Here is a 27,556-nt window from a genome sequence, read left to right as displayed (position 1 = left end):
AGAGCAGGCCTAGGCTGCTGGCTTCAGGCCGTCTCCAACAGCACTATCTCTGACCACCCTACCAATGTACACGTTCCACATCAAATCCACTCAATGGTCTGGTGTCTCCTTGAGGATCTTAAGGCCTGTTTCCAACCTAACTCCAGGAATTGGTCTTGTTTATGGTCATGTTTATGGTCATGTCCCCAATATTGTAGATCATTTTGAATTCATATACAGTTTACTCTTGCCTGGGTCCCACTCATCCTGGTGCTATCTTTATCTGTTGCAACCCCAGATCTGCTCTAATGCGGAACACCTGCTGTTCCTGGAAAGGTCTGGGGATGGAAAAAATCTGACATGAATACTGTCAACAAGAAGCAACCATGCATACCTTCTGGACTGCAGAGATGGCGGCAAAGTCATTCTTGTCTATGAGGGTGTATTTCCTGCGCAAAGTGGCCTCCACTTCCTGTTCCTGTTGGCTTGAGAGAGAATGAGAGAACACCTCGCACCTTGGCGCTAGGCTGAAACTTCCAGAGCAAGAACCAAGTATGGGAATTAGAAGTCATTTGGGTGTGGCCCCTTGGGATGGAACCATACCCTCATCATGAACCAGGCTAGAAAACAAGCCCATTCCACACCCCGATTCCTCAGTGCACACACCCACTGTCCAGCCCTAAAATCCGCAGTGGCCACCCTTGTGTGCCAGGCACTTCTGCTCCAAAACTTTAACAAGGACTGTAAGCCTGCCTCAGGACCATGCTTTCCCACCTAGGTTCTATCTTTAAAAGGCCCTTGGGAATCATGTGACCCATGTCTGTGCTACTACCCAGCATGAGCTACTCAGTCTACAGGTGTGTCTGCACCCAAATAAACTGCAAATGACTCCTGAAGTGGGCGTTGGACACAGGGAGTCTTCACGATGCCCTGCTCTGGCCACGCTCAGGGCTGGTACTCCAGAAGGACCTCCCGTCTAATTAATGAACTCGGGAAACACCCACCAGGAACCACTTCCTCTCTGAGCTGTCCTTGATTGGAGGGCTCTCCTCCCTGCTTCCCCCCAGGGGATAGGGAGGGCTGGAGGCTCTGAGAGCTCAGGGGCCTGGGCACAGCCCAAGGACTCTGAGCTGGCTTCTCACCCCTGAGAAACACAGCAGTGTGCTTAGAGGCCACACCTTGACCGTGGGAAACAAAAATGGCAGCCTGATGTAGGAGTCAGGTGGGTGGGTGGGGGGGTCCCTTACCTCAGCACCACCCGGAACTGGTTGAACACCTCCTGGATCTGTCTGAGGTTGATGATCTGGAGGGAAGGCAGCAAGGCAGCAAAGGACTGAGGGTGTGTCTATGGTTAGTAGAGAAACCAGGACTCTTTGGCTAACCCTTTGATCATCTGTCTTAATGGAACATCAGAAATCTCAAGAACAGAGAAACAGGGGCGCCTGGGTGGCTCAGTAATTGGGCCTCTGCCTTCAACTCAGGTCATGATTTCCAGGTCCTGGGATCAAGCCCTGTGTCGGGCTCCCAGCTCAGCGGGGAGTCTGCTTCTCCCTCTCCCTCTGCTTCTCCCCCTGCTTGGCTCTGTCTCTCTCTCTCAAATGAATAAATAAAATCTTAAAAAAAAAAAAAGAACAGAGAAACAATTGATTCATAGTTTTCAAACTAAGTATTTACTGAGGTTATAAAACTGACCTCCCCTGGAGCTCCTGAGTGGTGCAATCAGTTAAGCAGCTGACTCTTGGTTTCGGCTCAAGTTGTGATCTCAGGGTCGTGAGATCCAGCCCCGTATCAGGCTCCATGCTCAGCAGGGAGTCTGCTTGAGATTCTCTTTCTCCCTCTCCCTTTGCCACACTTGCATGCTCATGCTCTCTCTCTCAAATAAATGAATCTTTAAAAATTACCTTTTCTAAGTGAAGGTCTCTATAAAATTAAAATGACTCTAGTTCTTGAAAATACTAAGAAAAAAATGTTAATAACATTTATGGTCTTCAGCTCTCTCCTGTTTCTACAAGGTTCCGTTATGAACTTTCTGTGTGGCACATACACATCTGTGGCTAGAGGAAGGCCAATGGCTTCCCTCTTGGCCCTACAGACCACAAGCATTACCCTTGACGGAGGGTCATTCTGGGACTAACCCTGCTCCAAGGCCAGAGGAGCCGCCCCTGTTGTCCCAGGCTTGCCAGTTATAGCTGCCACAGTAACAGGCCGGCGGCGGGGTGGGGGTGATCTGCCATGTAGCTCCCTGATGAGGGGTTTGCTGGCCTGCACTGTAAAAGCAGAATGCATCCTTCCCTCTGAGGACCCTTCCCTGTGTGGCTGCAGTCTCCTCCTCCTTGGCCTACTCCAACACAGGCCCTGAATGTCTGCCCTGTCAGCCCGCATGACCATCATCCTTGAATGACCTCACTCCACCCAGCACAGCTGAGCACCTGAGCTGCTGCAGCTCAGTTAGTTCCACTTTGGTTTCCCTCCTCACTCCAAGTACACGAGATTGAGCGTTTTGCTGAAGTCACTCAGCAAGGAGACAACTGAGCTGAGCTGGGATCCAGGGCAGCCCGGCTCCAGGGACCGCACCTGTGCCCGGGGTGATGGACCCCCCCCCCCGTGTGGTCAAATCTGTTCAAGGCCGCTGGCCACTCTGAGGGGCACACCCATCCTTGTAACCCTCAACATGGATGCTGAGGCCTCGGTAGGCTGTAGGGCCCGAGGCCAGGGGTCCAGCACCACCCACCCCATACCCCCTGCACCCACTTGGTGTGAGGTTCCAAGGCCAGCCCAGCCCAAGGGTGGAAGCCCAGGATAGGAAGGCCATGGTCCCGAGGAGAGGCTCCTTACGTCGATCTCGTCCAGCGTCCCCTCCAGGTACCTCCGCACCTGGGAGTTGATCTCAGCAATCTGGATTTCATCCATGGGATCATAGTTCACAAGGGTACGGTTGGCCTTCGAGGAGGATGAAGAACATGTCAACAAGCTCCAAACATCTGAGCCCAACAGGGGCCGCAGGGGTCATTCTGAGAACCAATCAGGGGAGGCTGGACACAGGGCAGGACCACTGGGTCCTGGCCAGGTGCTCGGGTCACAGAGGGACAACTGGGTCTCGAGAGCCGCCTGACACGGGCTTGCCACTCCAAGCAAGGGGACTCTGCTGGCTGAGTCTCAGCAGACTCTGTAGCATGAGGGCCATGGGAGGGGGGTGGCTGCCTCTGCCTTAAGAGCCCCCCTGGACCGTGAGCAGGCCCAGGCAAGCCACCAGGGGTCTCCCGTTCCCACCCTCTGCCCTCAGGGCCCTCTGCTGCCGCCCCCTCCCCCATTGCCCAATCTGCCCCACTTCCCCTGACCCTGACCATCATGCTGTCTGCCCCTGCCCTAGCTGCCTGGGACCTGGCCCCCTGCCCCTCGTTCTCCTGTCAACCGTCTGACTCCGCTCCCTGATATCTGACACCCATGCCCACATCCTCCTGCTCTTCCAGGATCCCTGCCCTTCAGGCATTCCTGTTCCCCAGCACCCCCCCCCCCCCGGCCAAGTCTCCCTGCCTAGTTGGCCCTCCCACCCATCTGGCTCCTGTCCACCCAGTACCCTGACCCCAGCCCCTCTAGCAGTCCGGCCAGCCCCCACTCCAGACCCCTGCCTCTAGCCCCTTACCAGGCTGTCATGGATGGCCAGCTCCTGCTTGAGCAGCACCAGCTCCTTCTCCAGGTTCTTGACCATTCGCTGCCAGGAAACAGTTTGGGGAGGGGCAGGGAGGACAGTCACAGAGGCCACCCTGCCTCTTCCACATCAAGCCCACAATTCCCTAACCTATGCCTGGACATCTCGGCCCCTCCTGTAAACCCATGGGGTGTTGATGTCAGCATCTGGACAATTCCCTCCCCGCTGGTGACTTTTCCCCAACTGCGGTGAGTTTAGGGTCTTCGGGGGCCTCAGCAGTCCCCTGGCCTCTGCTTTTACAGCAGCGGAGACAGAACAGAGTGAGTATAGGCACCCACAGGGCATCCTCACACCCCAACTCCTGGGAGCTTCAGATTTCCAGTCTACCAGGGTGATGGCCCTCTCAGTGCAGCCCACTGCCGCCAGGATGCTTTCCAAGTACAGCCGTACCTTCTACCCTCATCCTTCCCAACCACTGCACAGATATGTCACGGTTCCCTGCTGACGATCAGGTACATCACCTCTAATATTTTTGCCGCTACAAACAACGCTGCACAGCATTTTTGTCCTTCTATCTTTGTGTCTTTCTAGGTTTTTGTAGGATCATGCAGGCTCTTTGTGACCTGCCCCCATTACTTCTTCCCTACTGTTCCCCCCCTCCCAGTTCCTTCCAGTCCTACCAAATTGGCACACTTCCGCCTCTGCCTTGCCTGTCCCCTCTGCCCAAGGACACTCTTCCCCCAAGTATTGCCCTGGCTCACCCCCACACCTCCTTCAAGCCTTTGTTCAAAAGCTTCTAAATTAGGCATACGTCAATCACCCCACGGAAAACTGCAATCCCCTCCCCACCCCCACACCACTCTTTTTTGCAAATCTTGCTCTAATTTTTTTTCATAGCACCTATCACCAACATACCCTAGAGCAGTGCTGTTTAACAGAACTTTCTGTAATGATGGAAATGGTCTGTATCTGTGCCGTGAGCTACATGTAGCTACTGAACACTTGAATGTCACTAGTGTGACCCAGGAAGTGAACTTTTAATTTGATTTAACTAATGTAAGTAGCCCCAAGCAAGTAGCAGCTACTGTACTGGATGGTGGGGCGCTAGAACTTACCTATATCTCTCTCTCTCTTTTTTTTTTTTACATTTAAAGAAATCTTTAAAGAGAACTGTATGCAGGCATACCTGATTTCATTGCATTTTGCTTTACTGAACTTCCCAGATACTGCATTTTTTTTTATAAATTGAAGGTTTGTGGCAACCTCATGTCAGGCAAGTCTATTTTTCCAACAGCATTTGCTCACCTCATGTCTGTATCACATTTTGGTGATTCTCATGATATTTCAAACCTTTTCATTTTTACTATATTTGTTATGTGATCTGTGATCAGTGATTACGACTTGCTGAAAGCTCAGATGATTAGCATTTTTTAGCAATAAAGTATTTTTTTAACAATTATTTACTTATCATTATTATTATTATTATTTTTTTTTTTGCATAGGCTCCCCGCCCAGCATGGAGTCCAACATGGGGTTTGAACTCATGCTCCTGAGATCAAGACCGGAGCTGAGAGCAAGAGTTGGATGCTCAACTGACTGAGCCACCCAAGTGCCCCATCGAAAGAGCATTTTTTAAATTAAGGTATGTACATTTTTTTTTAGACACAATGCTACTGCACACTTAAGAGACTACAGAACAGTGTAAACATAACTTTTATAGGCACTGGGAAACCACAAAATTCATTTAACTCACTTAATTGTGACAGTCAGCATATTATAGTTGTCTGGAACTGAACCCATGATATCTCTGGAGGTATGAATATTTAAGGTGTACAACATGAAGTGATTGAAGTGATTACTACAGTCAAGTTAATTAACATATCTATCTCCTCACCTAGTGACCGGTGGTAAGAGCTTCTGAGGTCTACTCTCTTAGCAAATTTCCAGTATACAATACAATACTATTAACTATGGTCACCATGCTACACATTAGATCCCCAGGACTTATCCATTCCATAAATGAGAATTTGTGCCCTTTGACCAACATCTCCCCTCTCCTCAGTCCCTGCCCCTACTCTTCGTAACCACTGCTCTACTCCCTGCTTCTATTAATCTGACCTTTTAGGTTTACATATAAGTGAGATCATGCCATATTTTTCTTTCTATGTCTGGTTTATTTCACTTGGCGTAATGTCCTCCAGGTCCACCCGTGTTGTTGCAAATAGCAAGATCTAGACTCACTTCTTTTTTTTTTTTATAGCTTATTTCTTTAAGTAATCTCTATACCCAACATGGGGCTCGAACTCACAACCCGAAGATCAAGAATCACATGCTCTCCCAACTGAGCCAGTCAGGCACCCCTAGACTCCCTTATTTCTTATATTTATTATCTCTCTCTCTCTCTCCCACCCCCAGCAGACCATCAGCTCTTTGAGAACAGACGTGTGTTTATTTGTATACCAACACTCCAAGTGCTTCAAAAGTGTCTGGTACATGGTAAGTGCTCTGTAGATTTCAAGTAACGGATAAATGATATTTCTAGAAACAGAATTGCTGAGTCATTTTACAGTTGATAGATACTGCCCTAGAGTCTTTCAGATGAGAGCCACAAGGGATTTTAAGCTGAGAATCTTCACTGTGAAGAGGGCTTCAGTTGTCAAAAAATGGCCACTGGAGGGAGCTCCTGACAACTGGATCCTGGGACTGGTGACCAAAGCTGTGACCAGTCTGCAGCAAGGGGTGACAGAACCCTGGCATCCTGGTGGCTCTGTGGCAATTCAGGGCACAAAGCCTGGGACTCAAAGCACATGGCCAGGGTCCAAATCCTGGCTCTGCCCCTCTGGGAAACCCCAAGATGGTCTCTTTCAGGTAGACTTCCTATGAGGTCAATGGGAGAGGCTTGGTGGCCAGCCCCTCTCAGCTGAGGGATCTCCACTCTGGAAGAGACATCATGCCCAGTTAGGGAAAGTCTGGTTGCACCGTTGAGGGTCCCCGGCGGGATAACTGTCCAGTGTGGCACAGGGAGCCGGGCTTAGATCTCTGGGCCAGTCAGGTGATGTGGGGAAATGGGCCATAGGCTCCCAGGGTAACCAGCTTCCATGTCGCAACCTGAGAGCATAGGAGCTGCTCCCCCTAATGCCTGGCAGACTTAGTGGCCTCCACCTGGCCCCCCTATACTGATTGGAGAAGCTGCTCAGAAACACAGGGCTAGAGCAGCAGTCCCCACAGAACAGGACCTGGCAGCACCTCCTGGCTGACTGACTCCTTTTTTTTTTTTGGTACCCCAGGTAGAACACAACACCTGACCAACTCCTTTAAAGATCAGGGACATTTTCTGGATGGAATCAGCACAGACTTACATAAGTTTCCTGATGGTCAGGGGTATTCAGCATAAACGTAATGAGGATAATTCAGAAAGTTCTGTTTAAGTAGCACGCCAAGCTAGGAGTGGCTTTCTGCCCAGGAAGCTTCCCTCATTGACCTCCCGCTCCCTGCGGCCTGCAGGCCCTCTCTTCTCTCAGCAGAGCAGAATACCAAGTGTCTCTCTGTTGCTTGTTTATGCCCGAGGCTCGCAACTTTTACACCCCCTCACAGAATCACAGACTCCCAGAGCGGGAGGGTCACTGGAGTTCATCAGTCCAACCCCTAGTTCAAGGGTGAAAACTCCGAGGCTCAGAGACAACTGTGGCAGAGGCAGATCAGGAATCCAGTCTCCCGCCTTACAACCAGCCCCACCGCCAAGGAAATTCTGTGAAGCTCCCCCACCGCCTTGAAAACAGGAATCGATACTGAGAATGGCACTAGAAATAACACAGGCAGGCTGGCTGTAGTCCAGGGAAGGGGGCCACCAAAGTAATTTCTCAGGTCTCTCTCAAGAGCTCATGCTCATAAATGCTGATCATTAAGATTATAGACACGGTCACGTTGGATGTCATGGAGACTTGGTTGGCCAGGACCAACAATGCCAATTTCAGAAAATTACATGGAAGGGCATAGAAGTTCCCGCACAACGCCTACAACCCAGCCAGGTTTGTACGCGGCGATGCGGGGGTCCCGAGCTCAGAGAACACCGGACGAAAATAAATAAAACCTCCAAGCTACAGAAAAGCATAGTAAATAATGCCATGAAACCTGGGAAGACCACCCCAAAACCTGACTTGAACAGCATGCTGCCCTATTGGCTTCAGTTTTTTTGTTTTTCATTTTAAGAGATAAAACATGGCAGATAAAAATGAAGCCCCTATGAACCTCACTCTATCCCCCCTGACACCCCAACCCCTGCCTGCCTGGGGTTCAGATACCTGCACATGTTTGAGAGCCCATGGCTCTAAGCCACTCCCCTCCTCAGCCTCGGTTTGGTCTCTCCCCCCCCCCCCCATGCTTTTTTCTTTCACTGCACTTGCATCTATCCATTAACGATATTCAGCTTTGCTTTGCACATTTTTAAATTCGGTGGAAATGAAAGAGGCTATCGTTTTGCCCGCTGTAATCCCACTTGAGATTATCTATGCTTGCAGCTCGAGCCCCAGCTCCCTCCCTCCATGACTCACTTAGCTACTCTCCTGTTTATTGAAGGCTACTGATCACAGCCCCAGCTTCTCACTATACAATGAGCAGCATGAGCTCTGTTCTGCTCCAAGGTTGTTCACACACATATGCAAAGAATGCTTCTAGACTATCCACCCAGAAAGGGACACTGCTGACCTGTACAAGTGAGTGAGTAGAGGACTAGCTAAAATATTTACTGAGCATTTACTCCATGACAGCACTGTGTTAAGGGGTTTCTCCCTATTATCTTATTCTTCACAATGTCTCTTTGAGAGTGGATTCTGCTACTTCTCCAATTTATAATCAAAGACCCTGAGGCTTAGAACGGAGAAGCATCTCGCAGAGGTCAGGCAGCTGATGGAAGGAAAGAGCAAGTGGCCGCACCAGGACAGCCCGATGTGGGGGCCACAGCTCTTGACTGCTGTGCCAGTGGTTCTCAAGTGTGGCCCCAGAACAGCAGCGGGGGACTTACTAGAAATGTGAATCCTTAAGCCTCACCCCTCCACCAATGGAATCAGAACTCTGAGAATGGGTCCAGTGAGCTGCTATTCCAGAAGCCTGCCTGGGGTTCAGATACCTGCACATGTTTGAGAGCCCACGGCTCTAAGCCACTCCCCTCCTCAGCCTCCAAGCCATGGGTTAGCTCCAAAAAACCACAGAGACCGTTATTTTCCGTCAGGATTTAGAATCTGGAAGGTTTAATTAACTGCTTTGTCATGAGCTTAGGGCACGCATATGCTCCGGTCTCTGGTAACCATGATTCTACAAGCATCCCAAAGGAAAGCCAAATTATTGGTAAATGAGTTTTGATTTTGCCAGCTGTTGCCAAAATGCTCTCCAAAGCAGCTATATGGATGACACTGGCCAGAAACAGACAAGTGCTCCTGTCTCTGCACATCCTCACCGTCATTCTCCATGATTGGAACAATTCTAGTTTTGGCTAGTGTGAGGGTGGAATTCCACTAAGCTTTCAACCTGCATTTCCCTGGTTAATGGTGATGCTGAGCATGCCTTCTGGTTGGTCAGCTGTGCTTGCTTAGAGGGATCATACAGGCTGGGAGGAAAGAGGTTTTGTAGTGACATAACCAGATGAGTCTAAGAGTCGGTCCACACTTACTTAACTCTGAAATAGCTCGAAGGAACTCTCATATAGAAGCCCCGGGTAGTCAGAGGCCCTGAAGCCTCGCATATGAACTGGGTGGTAACCTGAGCCTTTCACCTGTGTCAGCACCCCTAGGGTGTCTCCAGTGACTCTGAAGACTCTGGCCTGTCCCAGCGTGTAAAAGGACTGACCCAAGATTGCATGGGTATCTTTAGTTGAGGCAGGAAGGGAAGTCAGGCTTGTGTGACCCAGGCAGCACACCCACACACCTTCTCCACAGTGACACACCTGCCCACAAGCCCCTTAATACCTCAGCATCATACTTTTCGTTGATGGCAGGTTCTGTGGTGACCAGCTTCATCCGGCTGGCAAACCGCAGGGAAGAAAGCTGAAAAACAGATCAGACAGACCTCAATGTCTCTGGCCAATTGCTTGTGAATGGAGATATTTGCAAAGCAGATCAAAGGAGTCCACCAGGAAAGATGAATCTCTGCACATAGACATATTCCAAAGTGAAGCAGGGGGTCTCCTTCTTCGGGGTTCCACCCAAGTCCCTCTGCAGGGGCAGCCAGGCAGGGGTAATTATGGCTGGAGGCCATGAGGCAGCCACATAAGCAGGCCCTTGAGAAAGAGCCCCGACACCATGCCCCACTGCACTGCTGTTGCGTGCGAGGCAGAGGGCTGCTCCCCGGCAGGGGGGAACAGCCAGTGATAGCACAAGGCGGGCCCTGAGATCCCAACCTCACACCATGCCGGCTGACTCAGGGCCCTGAAACAGAGGGGCTTGGGCGGCAGGGGGGCGGGGGGGTGGTCACCCAGGAGTGACCCAGAAGAAGGCCTGAAAGGGCTCTTCCTTCAAGCAGTCTGGTCTAGTGGTTAAGAACTCTGCCGCTGACCAACTGCGCAACCTCAGACAGGTTTTGGAACTTCTCTGTAAAGTTGGGGAGAGCTGCCTCCCAGAGCCTGGGAGGCTTAGTGAAGAGGTATGTAATGTGTTCTCCACAGAACTGGCCCACAGCGAGCCCTCAGGAGGAGTCCCCTGTCACCGCTGCTGGAGCGGCTTCTGTGTGGGCCAGAATCAGGCTCTCCTGCTCCGAGCACAGCAGCAAGTTCAGCCAGGACTCCCTCGCTGCATCTACTCCCACACATATCACAAGCAGTGCCACTGAATAAAGCAACATGATCCTTGACAGGAACTGTGTGAACGTTTTAAAGCCTTTGAAAAAGAGAACCATTAGCTTCCACACCCCAATCGGCCTTTGTCCCAAACCCTTGAGGCCCCTCGAACAGCAGCTCTGGGCTCTGTGGGCGCCGCCCTGGGTCACAAAGCTCTGGGGATGGCAGGTACCAGGAGAGCTGCTTCCTGCACAGTGACCATCTCAGGGGTGGGGATAAGGAGAGAGAGGGGCCTTCCACTGTCCTGGAGGGCATTTCTCAACAAGGCAGTCAGGAGGCCCAATTTTCATATGGGTCCTCTTGGGGTTCACCCGTGCTTTGTCAAGCTATGAGACTGGGAGGATCCTGAAGACTTCCTCCGGGGATGCTGCCTGCACGTCAGCAGGAGCTCCCTCCCGGCCCCCCGAGTCCCAGGGCACCCTCTCTGGACGCGCAGGGCTGGTTCCTAATGCAAGAAACTGGGAGGCCCTGCAGTGTGCCTCGAAAGGACCTGTTTCGCCCAAGTGGATTCTCCAGATGACTGAAGCCTGCCATAAATACCCACACTTGACAAAACAAAATGCCTATGGAGAGCTTTCCAAATCTGCCTTATTTATGGTGAGTGGCCCTTCAGAGGAAGAAGGGAGCCCCCACCGGGGGGCCCAGCTGTGTGAGCTCACCTATGTCACCGCCTCAGCCATTAGGGCTCATATGACTGCCTCTGATTCTCATAAGCTTGTCCCCTCCCAGGTCACCAGGGTCCTGCAGCCTGGTTAATCTCCCTGCATCACAACTCAGGCCACAGCCCTCCCCTACTCAAATCCCATGACACCCCAGCAACTGGCGGAATACCCAAGGCGTCAGCCTGGCCACCTGCGCCCACGAGGCCTCTACCATTTTTTCTCCCCCTCTCCTTCCCAGGCCCTCCCCTGCAGTGGCCAGATATTCCTTGCAAGGCCCACACCTTCCGGCCCACAGTCCCCTCTGCCAGGAGCATCTCTGCTTTCTGTACCACCCATCCTTTAACCCCAGCCGGCTCAGTGCCCACCCTCCTCACCCCAGTTTCAGGAAAAGTCCCGCTTCCTCTGACGGGCTCCTTCATCTGGGCCTCTCACGTTCCTGAGGGCCATAGCAAGGAACTCTGAGGCCTCGGGCCACAGATAACTCACCTCTACCCCCCACCACCCTACACACAGCACATGCTTATCTCCTGTCAGCTCACACAGGCCTTATAACCACATGGTACTTCTAAGATTTTTAAGTGTATAATTATGAAGAACAAGAAATCCACTGTCCTAGATCCCAATTCACAGGAGCAGCACCCCAGGCAGCATGGTCCTTGCCCCCTGCGAAACTCTCTCACACAGGCCCCCACACTGCGCCTGTTTCTTGCCTTGTCTCCTCCTCAATACAGCCTCTGCCCCTTGGTACTTGGTATGTGGATCCTGCCTGGGTCTCCCACAGCAATTTTGGCTGATTCATCCCCTGGATCCCTTCCCTCTTGACAACGTCTATGGCTAAGTATGCCAGCTTAGCCAGCCCAGAGCCAGCCCTACCCAGCCCTGGAACCCGTGAGAAGGATTCCAACTAGGCCGCATGGGCTGTCTTTACGTACCGTCTCTTCTAACTGGGCAGCTTCTCCATAGATGTTCGTCAAGAGGACCATATTGCAATTTCCCCCTGCAGAAAGCAGGACACAGAAGGGCCATGAACCATGTGGGTTTTCTGCCAAGAGAGTCCTTTAAGGCCGGTGGGGGTCTGTTATGGATTGAGTGTTTGTGTCCTGTCAAAACTCCTATGTTGAAGTCCTATCCCCCAATGTGATCGCACCTGGAGATGGGGTTTGTGGGAGGTAATCAGGTTTAGATGAGGTGCTGAGGGCGGAGCCCCCATAATGGGATTAGTGCCCCTATAAGAGAGAGAGAGACCAGAACTCTGTCTCCCTTTCTGGTCCCTCTCTCGTTTCTTTCTTTCTCTTGACCATGTGAAGGCACGGCAAGAAAGCAGGCGTCTACAAGCCAGAAAGAGAGTCCTCACCAGAAACCATCCATGCTGAACCTTGATCTGGGACTTGCAGCCTTCAGAGCCTTAAGAGATAAATGTCTATTGTGTAAGCCCCCGAGGTCTGTGGTGTTTTGTTAGGGCCACCCGAGCTGACACAGGCAGGGTCACAAGGGACACATCCAAGCATGTATGAGGCTGGAGGAGGGAACGGAAGGGGAGAGGCCACTGGATGTACCTAAAAGGGAGGGGAGACAGCAGAGGAGAGATGGCAATGGGGCAGGGAGGGGCAGGGGAGAGGGCTGTGGGCCAGGGCTTTGCTACCGGCGGCACTCCATGAATAATCACACACCCGTGACTGTGCCATCAGGCCCAACACGAAAGCCTGGAGACACAAGGCCATGAAGGATTCTGCCAGGTTTAGGGAGGGGAAAGGAGAAGGTATTCCCAGCAGAGGCAAAAGCTCCAGCCAAGGTCCTGAGGGAACAGCAGTGCACACCGTGGGTGACATGAGAGGGTACCCCACATGCTGTGTCTGTGTCTGGGGTCACCGAGAAAAGGCTGCAGGGAAGTGCAGGCCAGCGGAAGGGAGCAAGTCCATGATCGCCAGCAGCAGCTAGGCAGGGCCTGTCCCTCCTCCCCGGATACCAACTGCACCCTCACCTAATGAGTCCTTCAGGGCGTGGGTGAGCTTGCACTGCCGGAAGGGGATGTGGTCCCGCTTCTGATCCCCGAGGGCAATGATGGCCTGCTCCAGGAATGATAGCGACTTGTTGATGTAGGTGGCTTCCTTCAGCACACGGCCCTCTGACTACAAAGCAAAGGTCAAGTCCACTTCACACCAAATAGGGAGGCTGCCCCGCGGAGAATGCTGCAGGTGGGTGGCCAGGCCAGAGCCTCCTTCCCCGAGCCAGCTCTCCTCTCAGTGTCCTGGGATTGTATCCCATCTCAGGCGAATACTAATACTCCCAGGAATGCTCATGCAAACATTCATGGCAGCGTTCACGTGAATATGAATACTTACGTGAATATTCATATGAATACTCACTTAAGAGTCACACCAGCATGAATATGCACAGGAGTATTTGTGTAGATACTTGAGGAAATCATCCTGAGGCTATCATACACATAAAAACGCTTATACAAATGCACATAGGAGGAGCACCTGGGTGGCTCAGTCAGTTAAGTGTCTGACTCTTGATTTCAGCTCAGGTCATGATCTCAGGGTTGTGGGATTGAGCCTGGTGTCGGGCTCTGTGCTCAGCGTGGAGTCTGCTTGTCCCTCTCCCTCTGCTCCTCCCCTCCCTGCGCACAAGCTCTCTCTCTCCTTCTTTCTCTACCTCTAAAATAAATAAAATCTTTTAAAAAAAAAAAGGCACATAGAAATGCTCACTGCATACTCCTGTGAATACTTCTGCTGCTATTCACGTTCATATGAATATCTGAGATGAAAGACTCATGTGAACACTCACCCTCATACACAGAAATGCTAACACTAGCACAAAGCATTTACTGAGCACTTACTGACAGCCGAACAACACCTTGCTAAGAATTTAGGGGCCATCATCTCATTCAATGTTTACAAAAATGCCATTAGGTGGGAACTGCAACTATGTTGCTGCTGGTTCACCTCTACTAATTCCGTCCCCCTAGCAACACCTCTACTAATTCCGTCCCCCCAGCAACACGTGGTCAAGCCCACGTGCTCTAGTGTGCCTAGCTGAGGACTGGGCTCACAAATGCCCCCTGAGGGACGGCCTATGTGCACAGCCGCTATGCCGGAAACAGGGCTGTGGTTTGTTGGGAAGGAACCTCCCGCTACCCACTTACCCCAGACTTCCCCAGCCTTTCCGAGCCCGCTAGATCCACCAAGTTAATTTTGGAAGTGATGTACTTTTCGTCTGATAAAGTCCGTGAATGGGCCTACGAAACATCCAAACAGAGGTGAGACGTCACAGGGAGAAGCTTCTGACAGAGCCGGGGCCCGCGAGACTCGGCCGCCCCTCCCAGGCTATTTAAGGAGCTCGCACTCACCTCCACGTAGATGGTGAAAATGCAGTGTGACCGGGATGAGTTTTTGTTCATTGTGTGGGAGGCGATAATCCTATTGGTCTCTCCCTGAAGAGGAGGGGGAACATAGAAAACATTTTGAAAAATTACTTTTAAAAATTATGAGAAATGAATTAATTTGTATTTTTAAAGGCACAGCAGGCCCTTGTTTCTAATTCACAGGATTGGGACCTATGACCAGAATACACTTAAAGATGTGGTGGAAATGGCTGTTCTTAGGAGAAAAAGATCCTTGTGGGAGGGACTCCACAGTCCCCTTAAAGGCCCCAGAGAAATGCTCTGAACAAGTCCCAAAGCAGTGATGACAGGGCCCCCAGGGGAGGGGAAGCCCTGAGCTGCGGAGCAGACCTGGCTGACCCCCTGGCTGACCCCCATGGCCATATCTCCAACAGCTTCTCACTGTCGCCTGTCCTACAAATTCAGTGACATTCACCAAGAGCGTAAGGGGTCACGTCACCTTCATCCTTCAGTCCCCTTTGTGAAGTGCCCTCTGCCCTTGTCTTTCTGGCTTCCACTAGACAACCTCTGATGACCTGAGAAGTGCGCTTCCCTCCGTGAAGAGTCCTTTGCTAACTGCCCCCGAGCCTTCCTTACGCGGCATGGCAGTCTAGGAAACTCCACCTGACCTTCCCTCCCGTCACCTGAGGTAGGACTTGCATCGTGGCCTGACAGCTGTCCAGCCTTACCCAGTTCCCTTCCTGCTTCCTTGACACGGGAACCTCTCCTCTCATAAAACCTATGCACATTTAATCCCATCTTGGCATCTGCTTCTCAGAGAGCCCAGACTAACATACTTTGAAAAGACTGCTGAATAGACTGACAGTTGACTTCTCACTACTAATGATGGAAACCATAACTTTGCAATGATGTCTTTAATATGGTAGAAGTGGAAAAAATGCCAAAATAGAATATTACGCCCAGCAAAAATATCTTTCGAGATTGAGGATAAAATAAGGACATTTCAAAAAACAAGAAACTCTTTGTCACCAGCATGCTCACCGTAAAGGATGTAGAACAGAAAGAAGGAAAACATTCTCCAGGGGAAGGTTATGGAGAAAAGAAAGGAAAAGCAATGAAAGTGGTAATATGAGGGTAACTGTGAAAGAATGCAGACTATATAAGATGTTAATAATGATGCCCCTGCAGAGTCAAAAAACAAAAACGTAAAAGACAAGGCGATGATCCTAAGGTTCTTACAGAATCCAGGAGGAGGGGGAGGTTTTTATGAACTTTAGATTTTGAAAGGTGTGATTTTAAAGTAATTATAACATGAATAAAATGGTAATGTTATAGTAAGACATAACATTATGATAAAATGACATTTTATTTTGATCCACCACAGGAAGTTTCAAAGAAATGGACAGGCAAGTCCTCTGTACCCTTCACTCAGCCTCTCCCCGTGATAAGAGCTTGCAAAACCACAGCACAGTATCAAAGTCAAGAAGCTGACACGGAACCATGAGAGATGATGGACTCTGAAAAACAAACTGAGGGTTCTAGAGGGGAGGGGGGTGGGGGGATGGGTTAGCCCGGTGATGGGTATTAAAGAGGGCACGTTCTGCGTGGAGCACTGGGTGTTATATGCAGACAATGAATCATGGAACACTACATCAAAAACTAATGATGTAATGTATGGTGATTAACGTAACAATAAAAAATTTAAAAAAAAAAGAAGCTGACACAGGTATAACCCACAGAGATTATTCAGATTTTACCAGGCAGATATGCTCATTTGGGTGTGCATGTATGTGTATTAACTAAATGTGCAAGTTGTTATTTCTAGGATAAACTGAGAGAGTGAGGGAATATAAATATGAGTGAACATATAACCTCTAAATTAGTAAAGAGGGCAACAGGACAATAAAAAATTAAATATTCAATTAAAAAGAGGGCAGGGGCGCCTGGGTGGCTCAGTTGGTTAGGCGTCTGGTCATGATCCCGGGGTCCTGGGATCGAGCCCCACATGGGGCTCCCTGCTCAGTGGGGGGGGCCTGCTTCTCCCTCTCCTTCTGCCCCTTCCCCTCCACTCGTGCTCGCTCTCTCTCTCTGTCTCAAATAAATAAAATCTTTAAATAAATAAATAAAAGAGGGCAAAACAGGTAAGAAAAATAAATGTAGAACAAATGGAACAAAGAGAAACCACACAGTAACACGACAGATGTAAACCAGCTATAGGCGTAATTTACATTAAGTGCAAGTGGAATGAAATGCTTCAGTTAAAAGACAAAGACTGTCGCACCACCAAGACTGAGTTATGATGAAACAGAAAATATGAACAGACCAATTACTATTAGGGAGACTGATTCAGTAATCAAAAACCTCCCAACAAATAAAAGTCCAGGATCAGATGACTTCACTGGTGAATTCTACCCCTGGATTTTTTTTTTTTTTTAATTTTATTTGTTTGGGGCGCCTGGGTGGCTCAGTCCGTTAATCGTCTGCCTTCGGCTCAGGTCATAATCCCAGGGTCTTGAGATCGAGTCCTGCATCAGGCTCCCTGCCCGGGAGAGAGCCTGCTTCTCTCTCAGCCTCTGCTCCCCATGCTTGTGCTCTCTCTCTCTCCCTCCCTCCCTCTCTGGCAAATAAATAAATAAAATCTTTAAAAAAAAAGATTTTATTTATCTATTTGAGAAAGAGAGAGAGAGAGTAAAGAGAGAAGTGCACAAGTGCCGGGGAGGAGCAGAGGGAGAGGGAGAAGCAGGCTCCCCACTGAGCAGGGGGCCCCATGCAGGACTCGATCCCAGGACCCTGGGATCATGACCTGAGCTGAAGGCAGACACTTAGCCAACTGAGCCACCCAGGTGCCCCTCTACCCCTGGATATTTTTTAAAGAAAATCCTTTTATATGCTCTTTACACAAAAAGCCAAACAAAAAATTCACACACAATTCACTTAACCTAAAATCAGGAATTTTTTTCATTAAATAACACAAAAAAAGAGAAAGAAAAAAAGAAGCCACAGGAAACATAAGATATTTGCAATACGTATAATTGAAAAAGAATTAGTTTTCCGAGTATATAAAGAATTCATGCAGATCAGTAAGAGAAAGAAGAAAGGACATCTGTAAAAACAAACAAACAAAAAACCAAAAGACAGGAAAAGGGAAATCCACATGGTCAATAAACACATGAAAAGGTCCTTAATTTCATTAGTAATGAAAGATGAAAAGGGAAGACCACGGTGGGAAACACCACACACCAGCCAGATTGGTCAAAATTTTAAGGTCAGAACACTCAGGATTCTGATAACCTGCTGTGGGAGTGTACCATTATGGAAAAGAGTTGGCACTGCCTAAGAAAACTTAAGACACACATACTCAATGACCCATATTGGCAGTCCTAGAAAAATTCATGCTACGTGCACCAACAGATATACAAGAATGGTCCCAGTGGCATTGTCTGAAATATCCCCCGAATTAGGAAAACCCAAACGTCCATTAGTAGAAGAGTGGATAACTAGCTTGTAGTATATTCACCCAATGTAATACAATGATAATGACAATGAAAAATATACAGCAAGAATGCAGATGCATTTCACATAAAAAGTAGATAAAAGGGAAAAGTAATCAGACAGAATTCATCCTGCGTGATTCCTTTCATATAAAAAATTTCAAAAAAATTAAACTACACTTGCTGTTGGAGGAAACATGGGTGATAAAGCTACAAAGACCAATGAAATGATCACAGGTCAGGAGGGTGGTTATTACTAAGGGTATGAATAAATACTTATTCATGATAAAAAAAAAAAAAAAACTCTTCCCAAACTTGGACCTTCTTTAACCTGAAGCCACCAAAATCCTCCAGCAAACATCATTAGTCACGGTGAAATGTTAGGAGCAACAAGAAGACAAGAATGCCCTACAGCTGCCTCCTGGGACGCTCTCTTCCCTGTAGATGCAAGGGCTCCAGGTGTAAAGCACCCCTGAGGACACCTAGGTGACTTTTAAAAAAAAGTTTTATGGACACATAATTTAAATAGCATAAAATTCTCTGTTTTAAGCATACGATGCAGTGATTGTTTTTTAGCAAATTTACAGAGTTATGCAACCATCACCACAGTCCTGTTTTAGAAATGTTGTGTAACTCCAAAAAGTTCCCTGGGCCCATGTGCAACCATTTCCCACTCTTTCCTCTGGGCAACCGCTAATCTGCTTTCTATCTCTAAAGATGGTGTCTATTGGGACATTTCAAATGAGTGGAATCATACAGTATGGATCTTTTGTGTTTCTTTTACTGAGCATTTTTTTGAGACTCATCCATCTTGTAGCATATAACAGTAGTCCATTTCTTTTTATTGCTGAATAGTTCTCCATCATATGGATGTACCACATTTTGTTGATCCATTCACCATGTGATGGATATTTTGGTTATTTCCAGTCTTTGGCTATTATGAATAATGCTGCTACAACATTTGCCTACAAGTCTTTGTGTGAACACATGCTTTCGTTTCTCTTGGGAAGATACCTGGGAATAGAATTGCTAGATCTGATGATAAAATTAGTGTTTAACTTTTTAGGAAACTGCCAAAATGGCTGCACCATTTCACATTTCAGCAACAATGTTTAAGAGTTCCAACCTAGGGGCGCCTGGGTGGCTCAGTCGGTTAAGCATCTGCCTTCAGCTCAGGTCATGATTCCAGGGTCCTGGGATCGAGCCCCACATCCAGCTCCCTGCTCAGCGGAGAGCCCTGCTTCTCCCTCTCCCTCTGCCCCTCCTCCCCTTCATGCTCGCTATCTCTCAAATAAATAAATAAATAAACAAATAAATAAATAAAATCTTAAAAAAAAAAAGAGCTCCAACCTATATGACTTTTAAAAGAATAGCATACACTGGGGAATTTACAGTTTTGTAAGAGCTCTTATATACTAAGGATGCTAATCCTTATTTTTTTCTATACTGCAAATGCCCATGATTTCATGTTGACTGAAAAAAAAGGACAATTTCAACTATGTTAAGAAAAAATTGCATGGGAAAAAAAGACGGAAATTAGCCAAAACATACATTATTGTTGCTGTATGTAGGAAACAGATGAGTGAATTCTTTTTTTGTTCCTGTATTTTTTTCTTTACTATCTGAACTTGCTAATGAGCATATATAAATATTCATTCTGATTATCAAAGTAAGTAAAAAAACTAGGGAGGGAGGGAGGAAAAGAAAAAAGGGAAGAAAGGGAGGAAGGAGGGAGGAAGGGTGGAAGGAGAGAAGGAAGGAAGGAAAGGTCCCTTAGACTTGGTCATCTCACCTCAAAAAGGAGGCTGAAGGCATCCTCCTCCTGACTTGTAAGGTGGACTGACAAGCCCTTAACGAAGACCCCTTGAGGGTTTTCCACAATGGTCATTGGTGTGACTGACGGTCCGACATAGGGCAGAGTGGACAGGAGATCAAAGAGACTCTCGTTGTAGATTTCCAGGTAGGAAACACGCACAGTGATGGCATGTGTGGGGCGTTCTGCGATCATCCTAAAAACCTGGATGAGGGATTGGACGTAGTCACGAAGAGAAAACTCCAATGACCAGCCAGTGTTAGGAGGGTTCTGACCTCAGCGGGGAATATCAAGAAGTACAGTAAAAAAATATTTGTCCTGGGGCGCCTGGGTGGCTCATATGGTTAAGCGTCTGCCTTCAGCTCAGGTCATGATCCCAGAGTCCTGGGATCAAGCCCCGCATCGGGCTCCTGGCTCAGCGGGGAGCCTGCTTCTCCCTCTCCCTCTGCTTCTCCCCCTGCTCATGCTCTCTCTCTCTCTCTCTCTCTGTGTCTCAAATGAATAAATAAAATCTTTAAAATATTTGTCCTAAAAGAATTTACAGTCTAGCTGGCATGATGGTCATCATCATCAACAATCACAATTATTAGTCCACTGAGTGATAATTATTATCATGTAGTTTTCTGAGGCCTGACTTAACAGATTGAACAGCCCCATGACATGATAAATGGAAAAGACTCTGGAGTGAAGATCCCTTATTTTATGGGGTCTCACCATATAGATGCCTCTTTCACAGCCATTATTTAATTCCATTCTCACAACTCCTCTGTGATTGAAGCAAGGCAGGGGCAATGCCCACCTGTGAAAAGCTCCATGCAGTGAAAGTATTTGTCTATGATCACTCAGTTACAGAGAGAAGCCAAGCCCAAACTCAGCCTTCCCAGCTCCTAATACCCTCCCTGGTACTTATGGGCAGGTGACTTTGGACTGGTCTTTTCCCCTCTCTTGACCTTAACTTTCTTAATTGTCAAATGGGCGGTGGGGGTTGGGCTGGATGATCCCTGAGATCCCCACCTTGCTCTAACAGTCTGGGTGGGTGCTGTCCAACATGGTAGACACTAGCCACAGGGGGCTGCTGAGCACTTTCCCCACCTTGCTCTAACAGTCTAGGTGGGTGCTGTCCAACATGGTAGACACTAGCCACAGGGGGCTGCTGAGCACTTTCCCCACCTTGCTCTAACAGTCTAGGTGGGTGCTGTCCAACATGGTAGACACTAGCCACAGGGGGCTGCTGAGCACTTGAAATGTGGCTGACACAAATATGAGGGGCGGAATTTGAAAATTTTTTTAAAATTGTAATTAATTTGAATTTAAATTTCAAAGCAGTCCTAAGTTCAGTTACTGGTAAACTTTTCAGTATGTTTGGAACAACTTGGGTTTATAAATCTACTTTTCCAACTGTAAATTTTATGAAATCTCAACACAGATCAAGTTTTCCTGATGAGTATTTAGTGTCTAAATTTTGAAATGGCCCGTAAGTGTAAAATACACACTGCAAAGACTTGGTGTGACAAAAATAATGCAAAATATCTCAAGAATTTTCCTACTGACTATATGCGGACATTATATTTTGCATATACTGACATAAAATATATCATTAAAATCAACTTCGCCTGTTTTACTTTTCAAACTGTGGTTACTAGAAAACTCAAAATTGCATGTGTGGCTTCCATTTTATTTCTACCAGGCAGTGCTGGACTCCACTACTGAAGTCGAAGATGCTGAGCTCCTAAAGCTTTTGACAGCGGGGCATGAAGGAGATTGCTTCACCAGTTAGAGCATGGGTGGTTTATACACTAGAGGGTCCTCTCCATTTCTTACAGGACAGGGCTATAAAACCTCAAGACGCTTTTGGGGTAAAAGCCCTTTACCTCCTACCTCCCAACAGAGGATCCTCACAGAACTCCGAAGGAAGGGCCCTCTGTCCTATCTTCAGTCAGAGTTCCCAGACCCTCCAGGGCTGACTCAGTCCTGAACGCTCATGTTGTGCCTGCTTTTTCCCTTTGCTCTTTCTGGGGCTGTGGTGGTGGAAGAAGCCAGAGCAGGCCAGTAAGGAAGCTCTCTAAGAGTCCATACCCCCCTCATTAAAACGAGGAAGGAACATAATGATTAGGACCTCCAAATCCTCAATTACAGGATCACCGACCAGCACAGCAGCAAGAAGCCAGTTGGCACGTCCTCACAAATGAAACTGGCTCTGCACGGGCTTGGGTCAGACTCTGCAACCCAAACTCCCAGTTTCCTGAGGCCTCTGTACCCCCACCCCCTCAACGTATATCCTGTATCCGGTAGCAGGCCTGGGGTCAGCAGCAGCTGTGGTAAGGGGCGGGGAACTGTGAGGCACCCCACCTGTGGGCCCACTCTCTACCTGCTGTAGGGCACGAGGAAGGATCCCCCGGTGCTTGTAATTCTCAGTTGCCCCTGTCATGGTGTATGTCTTGCCGGCTCCTGTCTGCCCGTAACACATGATGGTACCTGCAAATATTTGGAAACACGTCTTGGTGATGTCCAGGAAAAGAGCTCCGAGGATAGCTCTCTTATCCCCCAGCATGCCTGGTGCCAGTCTGGATCCTGGTGTGGAGGTGGCCATCAGAGCAGCTGTGGACATGAGGAATTCCTGCCTTGGGGGGGGGGGGGGCGGGTGATGGGTGGGCAGGGAAACAGGGACATAAATGGTCTAAACACAGACCGCCGCTCTGAATCTGGCCCATGTAGTGCTCTATTTGATCCCTGTGCCAAGAGAGGATCTCACCCTCGGGCTTCTGAGCAGAGCAGGGAATATCAGGGAACAGAGAAACTGGGAATTTTCCTAGACAAGTGAGGAGGAAGACAGAAACACTGAACTCCAGCCCTTCTTTTTTTAAAGATTTTGTTTTATTTGTCAGAGAGAGAGCAGGAACACAAGCAGGGGGGAGGGGCAGAGGGAGAAGCAGACTCCCTGCTGAGCAAGGAGCCCGATCCCAGGACCCTGGGATCATGACCTGAGCTGAAGGCAGACGCTTAACGACAGAGCCACCCAGGTGCCCTGAAGTGAAAAATTAAGACATTCAGAATCCGGCACCACTGGTTGAACAGTCCTTCTTTAGCAAAGCCATGAACTGCCAGGCTCAGGCGTAGGCCTCCCTGGAGCTGGCCAGGCAAGAGGCAAGAAGAGCTTTCAAAATCCCCAGGAAGAAATGGGCGTGGAAAGGGCATTTCCTGTTAATGGTGAGAATTCTCTGTAGACTGCAAGTTCCCACAGGATCAAACAGGGCGGCTAGTTGGTCCCATGTCACTTTGAGAAACACCGCCATGACAGGTCCTGATCTGGTCCCACCACCCTCTCCAGGAAGACTTCATTTGCACCTGTCACGTCTATGAGGTCTACCATCACCACCAGGCTCTTGAGCGCTGGTTCCCATCCGCCCTTCCTCCTGGCTTGGCCAGCCTGAGCCAGACCCATCCCAAACGCTGCTTCAGGGCAACGCTGGGCCGTGAAAATCAGTGTTTGCCTTCACCACACCAATGCTCTAGTTCCCGGGATTGGTAGGTTTTACACAAGGGGCTCTAATTCAGGAAGTGAGCCGAGGTCAGAAACAGTGTCTACTAACACAAGTGTGCAGGAAGGAGTCACGGCAGCTGGCCCTTGGGGCCCATATGTGATTCCACAGCACCCAGGGCCCAAGACTCTTAACCTCCCAGGCCTTCTTAGTTCCTCGTCTTCTACCTCTTCAAGGCCACATCCCCTCAGGGTCAATGAGGACCACGCCTATGTATCACAAGCAGGATACATTACAATGTGTGGGTGTCAACACTAAACAGACTTTTATTTATTATTTTTTTTAATATGTTGGGTACTTTTTTTTAAGATTTTTATTTATTTATTTGACAGAGAGAGAGAATGAGAGATAGAAAGCACGAGAGGGAAGAGGGTCAGAGGGAGAAGCCGACTCCCTGCTGAGCAGGAAGCCCAATGTGGGACTCGATCCCGGGACTCCAGGATCATGACCTGAGCCGAAGGCAGTCGCTTAACCAACTGAGCCACCCAGGCGCCCCAGATTTTCAAATCTTAAGATTTTCAAGCAATCTTAGACTGAACTAGTTTATAAAACTTTCCCAATAAAGCTGCTTTTAATTTGTTAAGACAATCAAACTCCACTCCATTTTTTCATGCTATATGTAAACAACCCTATACTAGAATAGGAAGGGTAGACTGATTTTGCTGGTAGAATGAACGGAAGTAGCTCCTAGCAGGTAGCCAAGAGAAAAGTATTTGGACTCAGTCAAATTCATAAGGACATTACCTTCCAAGCTAATTTCTGAGATATGTGAAACAGGATAATAGTTCATCCCCAGGACCTAGAGCGACAGCCATTGAATCTTCCTATGAAGGTAGGATCCCAGAACTTTGGATCAAGTCATGCCCACGATATCACCAAGCAAATAATCGGTTTTCCACCGTAAGAATGCAGAGACAGACAAATAAGCAAACAGAAGTTAGCATGAGAGGTTATCTTTTCTTTCATTCACCATAAAATGCAACTCTTTTGAAGGGTTCTGAGGGTTCTTATGTAAAACAACTGACAATTAACTAAATTACCATTGTATCCATTGAGGGCTTGAGCAACCACGTCCTTTGCAACTGTCTCATAAACCAAGTCCTGGGAGGCATTGTGGAGAACTCCATCCAGCTTGAACGACCAGTCTGTCTGCTTGTTATTGACAACTCCTCTCTGAAGATCCTTTTTTAAGTGAATATCAATGCTCTAGGAAGAGAGAGAGTTAGTGTTTAGAAAACTGGTATGAAAAACTCACTACTAGCTGAGGCCTGACCTGGAGAAAATAGAGGAAGTGAACTTTAGGAAGAACAGGGACTCCCACCAATGGGCCAATATTCCAATGAATTCTTTGGGATGGGAGAAGGAAGCTCCTGCAGGGAGGCCACACAACTCTTCAGGTGGAAGGATCAGGAAACTGGAGCACTTACTAGTTTCAGAATTTGTTACCCTAGGTTACAGGGTGCTGTTTGTCTTGGTTCCCCCATCTATGATATGGGGTCAAGCATATTTATTATGTTTCTATTAAATAAGCTTTAGACACATTCACTAAGCACAGTAAGGCCTTGGATTAGGCCAGGGAAAACAGTGGGCTTCCTGACAGAGGCCTGGGCTTGAGCCACATCTCTTACATGCTATGGGCCATTGTGAGTAATGATGAATAGCCACAGAAAAGGCTCCTCTTGACTTCTCATCGTTCCTCACTGGTATTACAGCAAATCATGGGTGCCTACCCATTTGTAATCAGCATATTTTTAGATGCACAGATTTCCAAAAAAAAAAAAAAAGTTAGATTTTTACATCCCTCCACAGCAAAACACTATGGCAGCAGCTGGGTTAGGAACCTGTTGTGTTAGGTCAATGGTAGATTCCAATCTTCACTATGGGGACTTCTGATGTAAAGAGCCTCTTACTGGATTTTTATCCTGGCTGCCCTAATCCAGGAGCCAAGACACAGCCACATGCAGAAAAAGTAAGATCAAGAGGGGCTTGGTGCATTCATACATTAAATGATCTGCGCTTCTATGTTTGTTGAAACCATGCCCCATTTGAGCTCTTTTCTGACTGCCAAAACTTGCAAAGCTTGGGGAGTTTGCTCTTGAATTCTTCCCTTAAGGAACGTCTCAGTGCCACCCACAGTGGATTCACAGTTGTTTGCTGAGTGAAAACACAGGACTCTCTCAACCTGTCCCAAGCCTGTCATGGGCTTCAGAAAGACTGTGAGGACAGTGGTAAAGGCATGGGGATGGATAAACCTTTCCAGTTCTCTCGGGGAGTTCTTCCCACTGGTTTGGTAAGTTTAACAGTTATCAAGTTAAGACATTCTACCTGGACCCCTGGGGAGATTATGTAACAGACCTGATCACCAGAAAGTTTTATGGGTGTGGACAAACATCAGCTTTTCTGTATCAGATACAAGGCTGGAGGTTAAATGTATTAACCAAAAATATAATTAAAAATGGGAGTTTCGAGAGTTTCCTCATCGAAAGCGATTCAGGGGGAGGGGTTTGGACTTGTTGGACTCTGGAGTCCATCTGAACTTTCGTCAATTCTGTCTCGGTCCTTAAAGGCTATTTAGAAACAGGGTCACGCTGTAGCAAGGGGGGACAGAGAGCACCGGGCCGGTGAGGGCAAGCACGTTGCACTTACTTTATTGTCATCTCCATATTTGATCATTTCGTGAGCAAAGTCATCGGTGGGTTTGACACGGACAAATGCATGAACTTTTTTCCTAGTGCCCATTCTAGCTAAAAAGAAGAAAATAGTGCAGCTTTCAGTAGTCGTCATCAGATGACAATTAGTGGGGAGGTGTCATTCATGAAGGAGATCAGAACAGAGTGACACGGAGTCTGTGTTTTCCTATTCCACTGAGAGCCAGTCTTCCTTTTTACCCCTAGCATGTCAGGGCTTTACCCACAGGACACGGCTCAACAAGTACAGGGGTTGACTCATCGTTTTCCACCAATGGCCCCCTAAGAGACAGATATACAAGGCAAAAAGAATGCTCCCTTGAGGGGCCTAATCTTAGATATGTTTCCTAAAAATGTTCTGTAACGGAGTCCACTTGTGCTTTGCCTCATTCATTATATTTTCCTCTAAAATACTTAGGAAATGCATTTAAATTAATTTTCTTTTCTTCACTAACATACATTACTTCAGATGCAGCACCTCCTCCTCTACCTCCATTTGACACACCAGAAAAATGATTCCCTAGAAGTATATTTAATCTAGCCCATGCATCAAATATTCTTTCTTCTCTGGCAGTCCATTGAGAGAAAAAGTAGACAGTCCTCTACTTCCTCTTCCTCTCTCAAACCTAACTATATTTTCTTTCAGGTAGACATACTTAAATTTGTATTTCTTTAATATACTACCATGAATAACTACCATGTGTAACAAAATGTTAAAATAAATGCTTGGGGTAGCTTCATGGAATAGGATGTAAGCTTACAGATGTAAGGATTAGGAAGGGAGATTTGGGTAAGTGGCCTTCCTACTATGTAGAGCTGTCCTATAATGTTAAAAACTCAAGCAAATTCAAGATGCCACCTAGCAGGGATGCTACCAAAGGGACTGTTGCATTGAGGGGAGAGTTAATTAATCTCTTAGATCCTGTCTAACTGAAGTATTTTATAAAAATTTTTAAAAATCAAGGGCACCTGGGTGGCTCAGTTGGTTAAGGGTCCAACTCTTGGTTTTGGCTCAGGTCATGATCTCAGGGTTGTGAGATCCAGCCCTGTGTCGGGCTCCATCCTCAGCAAGGAGTCTGCTTGGAATTCTTTTCCTCTCCCTCTGCTCCTCCCCCCACTCGCATGCTCTCTCTCTTTCCCAAATAAATAAAATCTTTAAATTTTTTTAAAAATTGAATTACACAACCAAACGATAACTAATAAATCTCCTATTTCATTGGATATCAGTCTCATTGGCGAAACCACACGAGGTCCTCTCCTGAGAATGACTATGTAAAAATATTTAATACTAATTAGACAGAAAATTTTGGTTCCAGCACTGACATAGAGAACCAAAGAGGGCTTTTAAGCAGAAGGAATGATTGTGCTATTTTTATTGCTTTGAGGGGAACTTAAAACTTAGCTCTTCACGTGCCTCTTATATACTGATGACAAAGGATTAAATATTGAGAGAAAATGTCAAGAGCTCTAAGGAAAGCTAAGGAAAAATCAATCTCTAATCATCATCAATTACATTAAACCTAGTTAATACTAGAAAACAAGATGAAAGTCTATGAAAATATAT

At 47.8% G+C, this 27,556-nt stretch overlaps 1 protein-coding gene across 8 annotated transcripts in view; it reads right to left on the bottom strand.

Annotated features, from left to right (window-relative positions):
* KIF9 (kinesin family member 9) overlaps positions 1-27,556 on the bottom strand; it is a 45,669-nt gene that overhangs the window by 14,881 nt on the left and 3,232 nt on the right. For 6 of the 8 annotated variants that reach the window (XR_015769414.1, XR_015769413.1, XM_028087121.2 and 3 more), the window contains 13 exons: positions 25,952-26,049; positions 24,346-24,511; positions 22,135-22,241; positions 19,746-19,970; positions 14,469-14,552; positions 14,265-14,357; positions 13,098-13,245; positions 12,049-12,113; positions 9,589-9,666; positions 3,623-3,691; positions 2,815-2,919; positions 1,227-1,282; positions 374-464 (listed from right to left, as the gene is read on the bottom strand). Coding sequence is in view for 6 of the 8 variants with exons in the window: in XM_028087121.2 (XP_027942922.1) it covers positions 374-464; positions 1,227-1,282; positions 2,815-2,919; positions 3,623-3,691; positions 9,589-9,666; positions 12,049-12,113; positions 13,098-13,245; positions 14,265-14,357; positions 14,469-14,552; positions 19,746-19,970; positions 22,135-22,241; positions 24,346-24,511; positions 25,952-26,049 (1,385 nt within the window). In the remaining 2 variants the exon portion in view is untranslated. The remainder of the gene's footprint in view (positions 1-373; positions 465-1,226; positions 1,283-2,814; positions 2,920-3,622; positions 3,692-9,588; positions 9,667-12,048; positions 12,114-13,097; positions 13,246-14,264; positions 14,358-14,468; positions 14,553-19,745; positions 19,971-22,134; positions 22,242-24,345; positions 24,512-25,951; positions 26,050-27,556) is intronic. The other 2 variants (XM_088028595.1, XM_088028601.1) reach the window with 2 other exon arrangements.

The sequence above is a fragment of the Eumetopias jubatus genome, unplaced genomic scaffold, assembly GCF_037043125.1.
Source record: "Eumetopias jubatus isolate StellerSeaLion01/CBP00866 unplaced genomic scaffold, mEumJub1_p1.0 scaffold_1, whole genome shotgun sequence".
Taxonomy (NCBI): Eukaryota; Metazoa; Chordata; class Mammalia; order Carnivora; family Otariidae; genus Eumetopias; species Eumetopias jubatus.
This window is presented reverse-complemented; position numbering and strand designations above follow the sequence as displayed.